This window comes from Venturia canescens, chromosome 7, assembly GCF_019457755.1.
Source record: "Venturia canescens isolate UGA chromosome 7, ASM1945775v1, whole genome shotgun sequence".
Classification (NCBI taxonomy): domain Eukaryota; kingdom Metazoa; phylum Arthropoda; class Insecta; order Hymenoptera; family Ichneumonidae; genus Venturia; species Venturia canescens.
In genome coordinates, this window is record NC_057427.1 from 6347164 (window position 1) to 6359589 (window position 12426).

At 37.9% G+C, this 12426-nt stretch overlaps 2 protein-coding genes across 8 annotated transcripts in view; both read right to left on the reverse strand.

Annotated features, from left to right (window-relative positions):
* Window positions 1–250: 250 nt before the first annotated feature.
* LOC122413241 (glutamate receptor ionotropic, kainate 3-like) lies at window positions 251–8288 on the reverse strand. 4 transcript variants are annotated; one of them, XM_043423447.1, is made up of 17 exons: window positions 8176–8280; window positions 7516–7606; window positions 6177–6310; window positions 5938–6096; window positions 5569–5750; window positions 5301–5458; window positions 5064–5205; window positions 4592–4894; window positions 4298–4516; window positions 3875–4075; window positions 3706–3790; window positions 3326–3602; window positions 3045–3246; window positions 2079–2310; window positions 1901–2016; window positions 1583–1735; window positions 251–448 (listed from the first exon to the last, which is right to left on the reverse strand). In XM_043423447.1, exons 3-17 carry the CDS (start codon window positions 6256–6258, stop codon window positions 284–286), a joined length of 2676 nt encoding a protein of 891 aa, XP_043279382.1. In that variant the 5' UTR covers window positions 6259–6310; window positions 7516–7606; window positions 8176–8280; the 3' UTR covers window positions 251–283. The 4 variants fall into 4 exon arrangements, with proteins under 4 accessions (XP_043279382.1, XP_043279383.1, XP_043279385.1 ...); XM_043423448.1 differs by lacking the exon at window positions 7516–7606 and having other exon boundaries at window positions 8176–8288; XM_043423449.1 differs by lacking the exon at window positions 251–448 and having other exon boundaries at window positions 1595–1735; window positions 1901–1975.
* A 747-nt stretch (window positions 8289–9035) lies between these two features.
* Window positions 9036–12426, reverse strand: part of KaiR1D (Kainate-type ionotropic glutamate receptor subunit 1D) — a 169601-nt gene continuing 166210 nt past the window's right edge. For 3 of the 4 annotated variants that reach the window (XM_043423445.1, XM_043423443.1, XM_043423444.1), the window contains exons 18-19: window positions 10915–10917; window positions 9036–10542 (exon numbers count right to left, since the gene is read on the reverse strand). In XM_043423445.1, the coding sequence (XP_043279380.1) occupies window positions 10342–10542; window positions 10915–10917 (204 nt within the window). In that variant the 3' untranslated portion in view covers window positions 9036–10341. Of the gene's footprint in view, window positions 10543–10914; window positions 10918–11531; window positions 12315–12426 lie in introns of those variants that run through there. The other variant, XM_043423446.1, reaches the window with a different exon arrangement.

Sequence of the window (12426 nt, forward strand, 5' to 3'; positions counted from 1 at the left end):
ATTTTTGACCCGCGTTACCCCACGCGAATCGTCGTGTTGGCGCAGCTTTGCGCTTGCGTCGCGAATTTAACTGCGCCGACGATCGCGCGCTTAATTCAAAATAGTTCAATGGAATATCGGAGAAGGGAACTAAGGAGAAGAGTTGATAGTAGAAAAAGTAGTAAAATTGAATATTAGTGCTCAGTGGATCGAATGACTGATGACAAAATACCAATGCCGGTGCCAGGAGAGAAAAAAATTGTTTGGTAACTTCTGAAAAAAGTGAGAATTTATTGGTTTCTAATCAATTACAATCATCGTTTGAAGGCTGTAAAGCGACGTGACACATTTCATGTTTGTTTTCACTATTTTCAGAGTATTTCCGGCTTCGTCTTCTGCATGGTTTTACACTGCCTTCAAATTTCATTACGAATTTCATTTCTTCCATAAATTCGGTCTTGAAGGATAACTGTACAAAGTAGAAAACAAGGAAATCAGTTAGGCTAAGAAATTTGACTTGAAATGCCTAGCAAGAAGGCAGTCCCTGAGAAGTTCAGATTATTTTGTATCCCCAATCGACTTCCGTTCGTTTACACATTTCATAAAATGTTTCAAGCGACAAGCAGTAAGTGCGCCATCGATTTGTAGCTTCTGCAATCTCCCAAAGATCGAGTAGAGCCATTCTTTGATTAATTAACGTCTCATAGTATACACTTGCATCGGGCGAAAAAACGTCATTGTCTTAATTTTTTTTCGACAACAAAATAAATGTGTACTGAAAAATTGTGAACGACATTCGTTAGTACATACGTTCACGTACTTGTATAATTTTTTTCATCAAAAAATTTCTCAACATGGTGGAACTCCAACTGTATTCCAGTAGCACCTTTTTCTGAGCATCAGTTGCGATGGACATGATAACTAAAAAATTATTAATCCGATCTATACCAAATTCATACCACTTATTTATTATAATAATAGCTTGGACCTGGACGAAGGATCTGTGAAAATGTTGATTTAAAAAAATGGCGACAGTTTTAACGAAAAATTCATTTTTCGAGGTGCTAAATTTTCGGTTTTTTTGTTACAATTTTTTTCCCCAACAAAGTACGAAATCCTTCGTCCCGACTCTAGCTATTATTCTAATAAATAAGTAGTGTAAATTTGGTGTGGATCGGATAAATAATTTTTTAGTAATCGTCTCCACCCCAAAGGTATTTTTCAAAAAGACGTATTAAGCGACCGCGTGCACCGGGTTGAAATACCCACAGCTACAAATCTAATGCCTCGATCTTTATGAAATTTCGTGAAAATATTCTTCAGACATTGTACTTGAAGAATATCGAATAAAAAAAATTCGATTTTTCCGCCCATCACAAGTGTATATAAATACACTTAAACGTCGATCGACTTTTCAATACATTTACAGTGAAAAAACATGAACTCCCGTAGACACATGTGCAGCTGGTCACGTGAAAAGGTTACGGGACCAGGATTCGATCCAAAAGGTTTCCGATCCTTTGGCTCAACGGTAAGTACGTTAGCCATTAAACTGGAGCGTCGATCCCACATGAATCAATGAATTGATCAAGTTTTAACTTACGTTATTTCTGTACGATGATCGTCCGAGTTGCCACATGAATTCAACGAACACCCATACGGCTGCCATTGCCACACCGATTACAACAATCATGAAGACTCCGCCCACATGTTCCATCGTCAATTCCGCAGCGGCGGATGTTGTGCCACCGGTATCCTATGATTATGGGTTTTATTTTCTCGCTATTGTTATCGGAAGCTTATCAACGTTAACTTTATTCGCGATAAGAGAGATAAGAATCTCAGATATTGTGCGAGTAAATTTCTCGTTGACGTCACGCTCATTTTTCGATTTTCACAATATAACTTGGCATTTCCTTACTTTGCATTGTCCTCCTCCGCGCTTTTCCTCCCACCATTTAGTTTGTAACTGAGCGATAACTCCAGTCTCCTGAAGCTGCAAAACGGCAGCGTTGAATTTGTCTCTGTATTTTGCACCTGGATGATAGAAATAAAACCATGGAGTCTCAAGGCATACGATTGGATCTGCAAAGACTAACTTTTTCTCATAGCTATCCCGTAGCCCTTGCTGTCGAGGAGTCCACCGATTTGGGTTAAATTACACGCTCTCTGTACGATGTACTGGATCGACGAGGATTCCATGAGAAAAGCATAATTCTGATTTTTATCGTATACTCTTTCGGTCCCTTCATCGTTGTCCTCAGTCAGAACATCGGCAGCATTATCTTCCATGTATTTAAACATTTTTGCGTAAGTGGAATAATTGGCAGTCTGGCAAAGCACATTGAAAGGGTAATAATGGTAAATTTCCATGGGAGCAGTACTCCCGTCTGATGGGCAGGGTGTCTAAATCGAACAACTCGACCTCGTGTCATCTCTCTACTGCATCTTTCCATTGTTGAAATTCTCCAAGTGTAGCACCTCTACATTTTATGTCCTCGTATTTTTCGTGGACTGTACTTTTCGCACGGAACTGTTCTCATTTGACGAAGCGTGTTAATATTTCCACGCGACAGCGTTGCCACGTCGCGAACCTTGAAATTCTCCAAGTCAAATTTGACAAATCCCACTGAAACGATTTTTATTGCAATAATTTTTTCTCAAAAACTAGACGGTAGATTATGTTTTTTTTTTTCAATTTTTTCTTCAGAAGATACTCCCACTGTGTTTTTTAAAAATCAAAATGGTAAGAACCGTTCTCGAGTTATTTCGATACACATTTCTCGTTTGACGATTACCATGTGTTTAGATGGAGAAAGCATAGAACTTTAACCTGCAATAACTCAAAAACTATGAGGTAAAAGTATTTTTTTTTTAAATCGATTCGTTAAATTCTTCTGCGCGACATCATATTTTTTTTTCAAAATTTCAGCAATCGGGTTGTGCTATCGAACAACCTTGATGATGCTACTCATAATGCTGATAATTTCATAAATTATTGGTTTCTCGAAACAGTCGAGTTGCCCGATGTCGAGTTGACGCCCTGCCGTCTGAACTGGTGTTACCTTGAAAAACGTATAAGTTGAGCCACCTGCTTTCGCCCCATACTTGATGTGGCCATCCAAATTGGCAAGATCCTCAGCAGATTTAATGGGCCTCACAATGGTTTCCACTACCAAAAAGGAAGCCAGACTCGCGGTGTACGTGTAGACCATGATGAGACGAAAAAATGCCCAGGATATGCAAACCCCCCTGGTCGATGGGCCTCTGCACAAAAAAAATGGAAACAAGAGGCGAACCAATGGGAAACAGGAAAGAAGAAGAAGCTCTCTAATAGATGACCCACATCGGTACCACGTCAGATCCTTGTTGCATAAGGGTGCCCATCGTGAACCAAAATGCATTAGTCAGCACCCATTGGTTTTCTAATTGCTGAGGTTGTTGCTCACACGGATCGGAATTTTGCCACTCGCTCGGTGACATTCTGCCTACGATGCAAATCAACAGAGAGACGAATAAATATGCACCCAATATGTGAATCCATACTTTCGGGGTGAACGGCAAAAGAAATGAGAACGGACTCGGAGCTGCTTTTGTAGGTTTTCTGTACAGTATGCTGATGCCTGAAAAGGAGTCAGAGAAAAATGTTTCTTTTATTCGATTGATGGAACAAGGCTGTTGTCGGTTGAATGGTTTTCTTCAATTGGTTTATTCGTTTTTATTCACCAAGGTTCAAAAAAGGCACTGTAAATTCCACCGCACTTTCCCGTTCCGCTGTTATCGTGAGGTCAGAAATTCCGAGATCTGCTTCCTGAATTATAATCAAGGCGAAATATGATGATACGTAAACCTTCAATAACGTATGCTTTTGATCAAAATAATTGTCAACACTAACCCCGTCGATTATAGCGCCCAGCATCCCGGTCCATTTGCCATCTTTGCCAGGACTTCCGTAATCAGAATCACTCTCAATGAATGTGTAATTGAACCGTAAGATTTTTGCGATCTCATGAATAATGTCGATTGTGAAACCTTCGTAACGATCGTTCCCAGTCAGCAGGTCCGATGATTCTTTGAGCATGTTGTAAGGATCAATCTACCGAAATCAACTTCATATTCAAGTTCCAAGCGAAGTTTCTTTATTGTTTATTTAATATTTTCAATCGCTAACGTAGATAACGATGCATTGAATACCAAAAATAACGAACGAATCGGGAAGAAATTTCTCCGGTATGTGCGTTGAGATTCAACGCTTTTCGAATGGAAAAAAAAAATTTAATCGTGCATTTATAGGTCAAGGAGACGGATCGACGTTTACCAATGAAATGAGAACTCTCAATGTGTTGTTATGCAGGTCATCTACGTCGGGAACGGCTGAACCATCCCCAGGCAAATGCCAATCCACTCCATCCACACTGCTGTATATCCCGATTTTTTTCAATCCTGTGCGACCCAGTTGTACAATATCAAGGACAAAGTCACTACGAAATCCATTCCCGTCGAATTTCACCAGGCCCGTTAAACCGTTCATTTCGGTCTAAAAATACGGTCCGAAATTGACCATCAAAATAAATGAAAGCGTTACGATCCTTCGACAAATAGTTTGACTTACGGTGCGCATAGAATTGCTCAAAATAGTTCCAAAGTCCCAATCGCCTGAGCCATCGCAACTCAACACCGGTTTCTCGTAATTTTTAACGTTCCGAGCTCGCTTAAAGGCTCGAGCGAAAAATTGCACCCCGTCAAAGATCAGGGCGGCTTGAACCGGCAGTTGAGACATCTTCTCGAGACCCATTTTTGATAAAAACTTTTTATAGGTCTTTTGAGCTCGCGGATCGTTGACATCGACGAGACGAAAGCCAGTGAAATTCACTCCGGAATATTGATAAGGTTCTAGGTCAATCGTGTGGAGATCCTAAACGTGAGAAAATAATTTCAAACGCACTATTCTCTTGATCGAAATTCCTTTATTTGTTCGCCTCTTTTTTGTGACTTTTTTCTCATCGTGCTCGATTGTGAAAAACTTGTTGTTAATTACTTTTATTCGAAATTGTCAAAGCTCTCGTCACAACTAATAAACCCACCAAATTATTGACGATGACTCGATGCCGATGGGACAAGATACCAACTTGTAGCGCCTCTCTGAGAACTTGTTCCAGTATTTCGGACGAGCAGTCAATTACGACGTTCAAAACTTCTGTTTTTCTTATTTCGATCAACACATCCCTGTACAACGAAAGTAAAATTAAACGTGAAATATTCGCTACGTGAGAGGAAAATACTTTCAAAATAATTAGTTTTTCAATGAACTTTTTCAACACCTGTAAACTGGGCCTTTTCCCAAGTGACGTATCGTTACCGGATATCCGTCGGGGCCCCATTTTTTAAGCAACTCATTCGTACGCGCAAGACTCTCCGAGCTGTCGTACAAAATCGTGTATTTTTTCCACTCGAATTCCGTAATCAAATCGTACAATGCCTGATCGAAAAAACTCCCATTAAATTGCCTGCATGATTTAATAACGAATACAAAAAAATAGAAAAAAAATGTAAAGTTTCTTAGCCTTGCATCCATTTGTTTTGGCTGACCATCGTGAGTGCCTTGGAGGCGGGATGAAAATTGAATGCTTGCATTCTTCCTGGTTCAATGTCCCAGCGTGCGACGATGTTTGGTACGTCGACAGTTTCGCACATGCTTTGCACGTGTTCAGCCGATACTCTCTCCGATGGTCCGAAAATCCCGACCACCCCCTTTCCCAGAAGGGAGCACGCTAAAATAAGCTCACTTTCGTTTGTTGCATCTCGAGCATGGGGGCAAAGAGGAATAATAAACAATGAGATAATAAGAATTCCGTAATCGTTCGATGTACTTTTTCCTTGATTTTTTGTACGCTCCGAACTTCGAGAATGATTTTTTTCACCGAATTTAAAATTATTTATTCAAGAGCAATTGCTTACCGCTTTGCGATATCTCGAAAGTACTGTTCGTTGTTGATCGAGAATCCGGTACGAAATGAACGTTGGCAAGATCGTTGGTGGTACGTCTCAATTTATTAACAGCGTTTACGGAAAGTACAAACGCCTGCTGACACGGATCATTCTCTCCGAAGAGAGCGCCTGAAGTGTTTATTTTGGCGGTTTTATTGGCACGTAAGTACCACGAGCGCAACATAATTCACAGCTCAAATAGCCCTTACCCAGCGTCACTTTTTTCGTCAATCCATAAACCCACGGGAGCAGTATTAACGTCGAGTAAATAGAGACTTTGAATTCTTTCATTGCTCGATGATTGTCGTAAATTGAGAAAGAAAGAAAGATTGCAAAGAAATTTCTGTAAAAATAAAATCTTGGTCATTGATAATGCAAATAATCGTAAATCGTCAAGAAAAATACTTGATGAGTGTGAAATTTCAGTGGACTTTTCTCAAGACAGTTTAAAACGAAGCCATCGAGTGCGATTTTGCGAATTCATTTTTTTTGTTGAGAATTTTGTTGAGGGGTCTACTTTAATTAGAATTTTCAAAAAATCCATATTTTTTATTGCATTTTTCGAAATTATACATATTTAAAAGTATCGTACTAAATTTTTATAAAGATCTGAACAGTCCAAGTCTACTTTTGAGCGATTTTTTTCAAAATCACATTTTTCGACGGCTCGCGTTGATAAAATCTCCGAAATTATTCAACCGATTCTTACCAAAATGTGACGCCATGTTTTTCATGACTATAGCTATAGCGCATATCATACGAATTTGGAAATTTTTAACAGACCTATTTTTTTTGCAAAAACGATGAAAAAAACGTGCTTTTTCGTAGTTTTTTGAAAAATGGCCGCTATTTTGTCATTTTAGATAAAAAATCGCATGATACGCGCTACAGCCATTTACCTATTGAATCTAAAACCATTTTTTTTTCTCCGATCATCCATTTCGGAGATTTTATCAACGGCGCAAACCCATCTTTTTTTTGGACCTGTCTTCTCCCACATTTTTCTCTACAAACTGAATAAAATAAATATTAAAAAAATGTTTTTTATGTATTTTAAGGGCGTATTTTTAAGGTCCAACACTTTTTATACCCATATTTATAGTTTATACCGATCAAAAAAATTCGTGAAAATAGTATTTTTTTGCCCATCTAATTAGGGTAGATCCCTTTGAGTATTTTCTCGAAGGAAAATGACGTAATGAGGAAGTCATTGTCTACGTTTATGAAGCTCTATTTACGACGAGAGAAAACAAATAAATCCCGAGGAGTGAGAAATTTTCGGTTTGTTGAATCTTTCGTTGGCACTTTCTCCTCTTCGTTTTCTTCTCACTCAGAGCGCAACGTACTATTTCTACTTTGTATACTCAATGAGAAACACCACTTGTTTTTGATGTCTCTCACTCAAACTCTATGTTCCCGTGCGAAAAGCTGGAGGCGTGCGAACATTGCGGAAACGTGATAAAGGTGCTGATATATTTAGACTTGTAGAGGCTACCGATGCCAATGTTTAAACTGTTGACACAATTTCTCCAATGCGATACAACTCACTGCGTCCGTTGGATCGTTTCTCGTATTTCTTCACCAATTCCATTTGTACTTTTTTATTCAGTCACTCCGATCGTAAACTCCCAATTCGTTTCTTCTCCGACACGTTGAACAACATTTGGATAATTTATCGATCGCGTACGAGACATAAAAATCACATAAAGAAGAAACGAAACGAGGCGAATGATAAAGCAAGCGTCTGATTTACGGTTTCTGTTGTATATTTTAAAAGTTCGATTTTAAGCAAAAGCAAATAAAATATGCCAGTCGCAGGTCTCAGAAATTCGAATTCCCATGATAATCGTTTTTACGATTTTTATTATACAAAATTGTCTGGTAATTTTTGTTTACAAAAAAAACAGCATGGTAAACACTTCGATTGTAAATACCAAACAATCTGAATCAAGCATAAAAAAACAACTCCTCAAATCAGCGGTTAAAAACGGGGATGGAGTGTGTTCCCATACTCGTTTCCATCGAGCCACGATTTTATGGATAAAAATAAGAAGAATATTATCGTGGGATATGAAAATGTTTATTGAAAAACAACTCTAGCTGAGGCAGAGTGTTTCGAAGCGTATTTAATATTTTCTCTCCCACGAGAGCACGCTCTAGAAGAAAAATCCTGAATCAGGTGAAAATGAAAATCACGAACCAACTTACCTGGAGATCGAAAAATCTGGGCAGAAGTTCGCGACACTCAAGTTTCAATCATTGCGACAAATGTGTTTTCTTCGATAAGCCAAAACGTGTGGTCTTTGAGACGTACATCGTCGAAATGTGCGCCAAAAGAATGTCAAGCGCTCCCCAACTTATAACTTACTCCACTCCCACCACTGATTTCAACGCATGTCTTCGGGCTCCTCGCAGTTATCATCATTGTACGTGCTTTTATGAGCAATGGTCTAAATACTGGAAAAGCTCATCGAGGTATAAAAATAGTAATGAGAGTTCATCGGTTTCGATATTTTCTAAAACATTTCTTTATTTCACTATTTTTCAATAAAAAAAAAACAAGGAAATTGTGCTCGAATGGTTCGTCATCGTACTGTCTTCATTGCGTACAGGCCTGACTGCGATAATAGGATCAGACCAAATGACGCTTTCTCAATATCTGAAGAAAATGAACGAAACGCAGGGAAACTATTTCTAACGAGTTTCTACATGCAAAGTCTCGTGGATGATTTCCCGAACCCGTTTCAAAATGAAACTTTGATTATCTTCGTTCAAAACTTTACCGCTTTCGGCTTTTCATTGTTACGATTAGAACGAAAAGCAACGGGAGTTGGCAACGACTTTTCGAAGCATGAATAGAAGGTGAGACATTAGAAAATCGTGTCCTCAAAAAATTAGCAATCTCAGGAGTTTCAATGCAGCACTCCAAAATGTTGTTGTTGTTTTTTTTTTTTTAATTTTGGATATTAAAAATACAATAACGAATTGGTTGTTAGGAATAGGAAAAATCGTTTGAATAAATATTCGAAAGCATTGAGGGTCGATTAATCGAGGTCAATGATAATCGATTTTGAGAACGTACGGACGATTATTTTATTAACCTTTCAAACGTCGTTTCATAATTACACGAGGAATAAAAATTATGCTTAACGCAGACACGTTCCACCCCCATTACAAATTCGTCTAAATTAAGTCGCAACGGGATTTATTTACAATGATTTCTTATTTATTTTTCTCTTAGTCTCATGTGCGCGTATATATATAATATATTAGAATTTATATACACTAACGAAAAGTCATGAGTTTTTCGCACTTGTCGTTGAAAAAACGCAACAGTGTCGACACGGTGGTCGTTGGAGCGAAAATAATGTACGAATAAAAAACTGTCAGATCGATTGGGATTTTGATGAGTGTATGAGAATGGTCCTTTCGACGAAAAAGGTCAATTTTTCAATCGATCATTACTTTGGCTCACAGTTTGACGTCACATTTCAAACGCACATAATTTTGGTTTTATTAATGTTTTTTATTCATTATCGTTTCTTTATCGCGCAACCACGAAGGAAGACAAAAATTAATACTGTTCGGTCCGCAGTCTTTGTACGAAATTGGAAATATTTATCGACGAATATCGACGGCAGGAAATGTCCTATATTCATTTATTTCAAAGGGGAATTTAACGTTTCATTTCAGTAACGAAATTCGTTCAATGGATTGGGAATTCGTTACGAAATAAAATAATTACAGATACGTTAGTCGTCACGTGGAGTTGAATTTTCAAGAGTTGGCATGACCTGACGCAAGGAAAAGTGCCGCAGAAATTTTCGTACTTATTGTTTTCTTTTGTTTTTTTTTTTCTTTCCTTTTCATAATTTTCTGCCTCCAGGGGTTTCGACGCAATATTTCGTCATTTGAATCGTAACTATATTTTAATGATCTACGTATTTACAACGTTCTATAATATCAATATATAGAATCTTGGAAAAGCCACTGCTCGAATAAGAGATTTTCGAGCTCGCGTAGCCATTTTGATTTTTTTTTCATGCTTTTTGCAAGACATTTTTTAACTCAGATACGAACGAACATAGTGATATACATTTTACATTGTGGATATTTATATATATATGCATATATTTCTTTCATTTTGTGTCATAAAAACTGAAACGTAATACGAATTTTAGTATATACACTTGATGATTAATTGCTCGAATCGTAATTCACACTTTCATGCATTCACACACTCCTTCAATTGTTCGTAAAAAAAGGATTTTCTAATATCGTTATTAAGAGGGTTTAATCTTACGATGAATGAGATGCACTGAACAGAATATTTGATGTAAACGTTGTTCTTGTTTTTGTCCATTATTTTTCGCCCTACGTGAGAGGGGCTTTGCCAATGAAATGTCTGTATTTAGTATAGCCAGGTGCTTGGCCAGACTCGGAAACGATCGACAACGAATTATCCTGCTTCTTCTGTCGTCGACATTCCATCATTTTCGTTGTTGATTTTTCATTCTCTTCGACGTCGTCCAACCCATAACGCATTTCGCTCGTCATCTCCGTTCGCAATGACTTCTGTAAACGTCAACGAGACGTGGGTGCCAATTTTTGTTTATTCACACTGATCAAACAATGACGAGTAACAAAGGGGGACAAAAAAACAAGTGAAAACAAAAACGAAAACGGAATTTTCAGCCTTTGGTTCTTTCTTTGTAACGACTTTTAACATTCGAAAGAAAAGAAAGCACCGACTTGTCCGATTCTCTATTATGAAATTTTGATTCAATGGGTTTTTCATAAATGAGAATTGAAATGTTAATTTTTGAAATGTCCAGATGTTGTGACCGGTTGGACGATTATTAAACATGCTGTGGATACTTTAAACGTCAATTTCGTTGGGAAGAATATTGGAAAAAAGTAGAAAGACTTGAATATTTGTTGGCTCACCTTCTACGGATCCACGGCAAGAGGAGAAGCAAGAAACATTGCGACACAACTAACAATGTCATACTAAACTGTCAGACCGATATTTCATGTTGGTTCGTGTATGAATACGAGTATTTACATCAATAGAAACATGATTTTTCAAGGTCGTTGGTCAGGAGATCAAGCTCACTGGTTTCATACAAAAATTCTTAAGGAACGAATGAGCTTCGTTAATGAAATTACGATTCGTTATTCATTATCGCAATACAAGCGTCACTTTTTCTTGGCTCCGCGCACCAATCACCTTGAAATCATTCGTCGCAACATTCGTAGTCTTACAATAATGAATTTGTAAATCTTTGCAACAAATTAATGGATAACAGTACGTAATCATTCTCTTAATCGTTCTTTCTTTAAGTGTTTTTTCTCCCAAATTCGTATACTCTGGAATCAAGATGAATGATGGGTTTTTTGGAATTGTGAACACAATCTCATCTTGGGAGGGCGATGAATATTAACGTGGCCGGAAAAATTCTCGGAATGGCAGGTCGCTGCGTGGGCGTTCATTCGCGACTGAACGTCCCACGAGAGAACCATGAATATGACATTACTTATACATAAATAATGCTGGACAAACCTTTGGTAATATTTACAATAAAATGTCTATTTGTCAAGTACCCTAATGCATTTTTACTATCTATATTTTCGTACAAAACGTTGATTGTTTTTTTTTCTCCCATTGTTTTTTTTTTCAACATCCCTCCAATCTCGCTCGATTTTATTCTATCTGACATTACGTCATCGAACTTTCAAGCAGTACACGCGGGAAAAGATTCATTTCGTTTGTTTCATTATTTCGTAACAATCGCAAAGACTTTATCACTTTTTTGCAAGAGAAAGGGTGAGGGCCAGGGGAGGGTTTTAGTGTTTTAATTAATTGAAACTTTGATATGAGCTTTTGGCAGTCGCGTCGATCAATCGTTATACCTTAATATTCGTGTTTTGCGTTTCTAATGCTTTATGTCTATCGTTTTCATCATCAACGAACGCTCATTTATGCTGCATATCGAAGTGTACCTTCATATTTGTTTTCTCTTTGTTTTTGTGTTTCGTTTAGTTCTTTTTGTCGTTTATCATACATCAGCTGCATGTCGTGGCTCTCACTACGCGAGCTGAACAGTTAATTTTAATAACTCGATGGAGTTCCGCCTCGCTGGACGCGAAATAATTCCACGTTTGTATCGTTCGTTTTTAGGATTCTTTCTTATTTCGTTTTCACGATAATTGTAGTGCTGATTTTGATTTTGGATTTTCTTTTGTTTCTAGTGCGATTAATCGCTCTCGATATTCAGTCAATTGAAGGACCGCTAGTGAAGATCGGTGAAACCTTCGCAGATCGGTTTTCCCGAGGATTTCTGCTTCTAAAACAAATCGAGAAACAAACGCCCGGTATGAGATAATTTTTTGGCCAATTTAACTGAAAATGGTGCGAAAACTAAACGAGAGCAATCTGAAAGCGTCTCGGTGGACAAC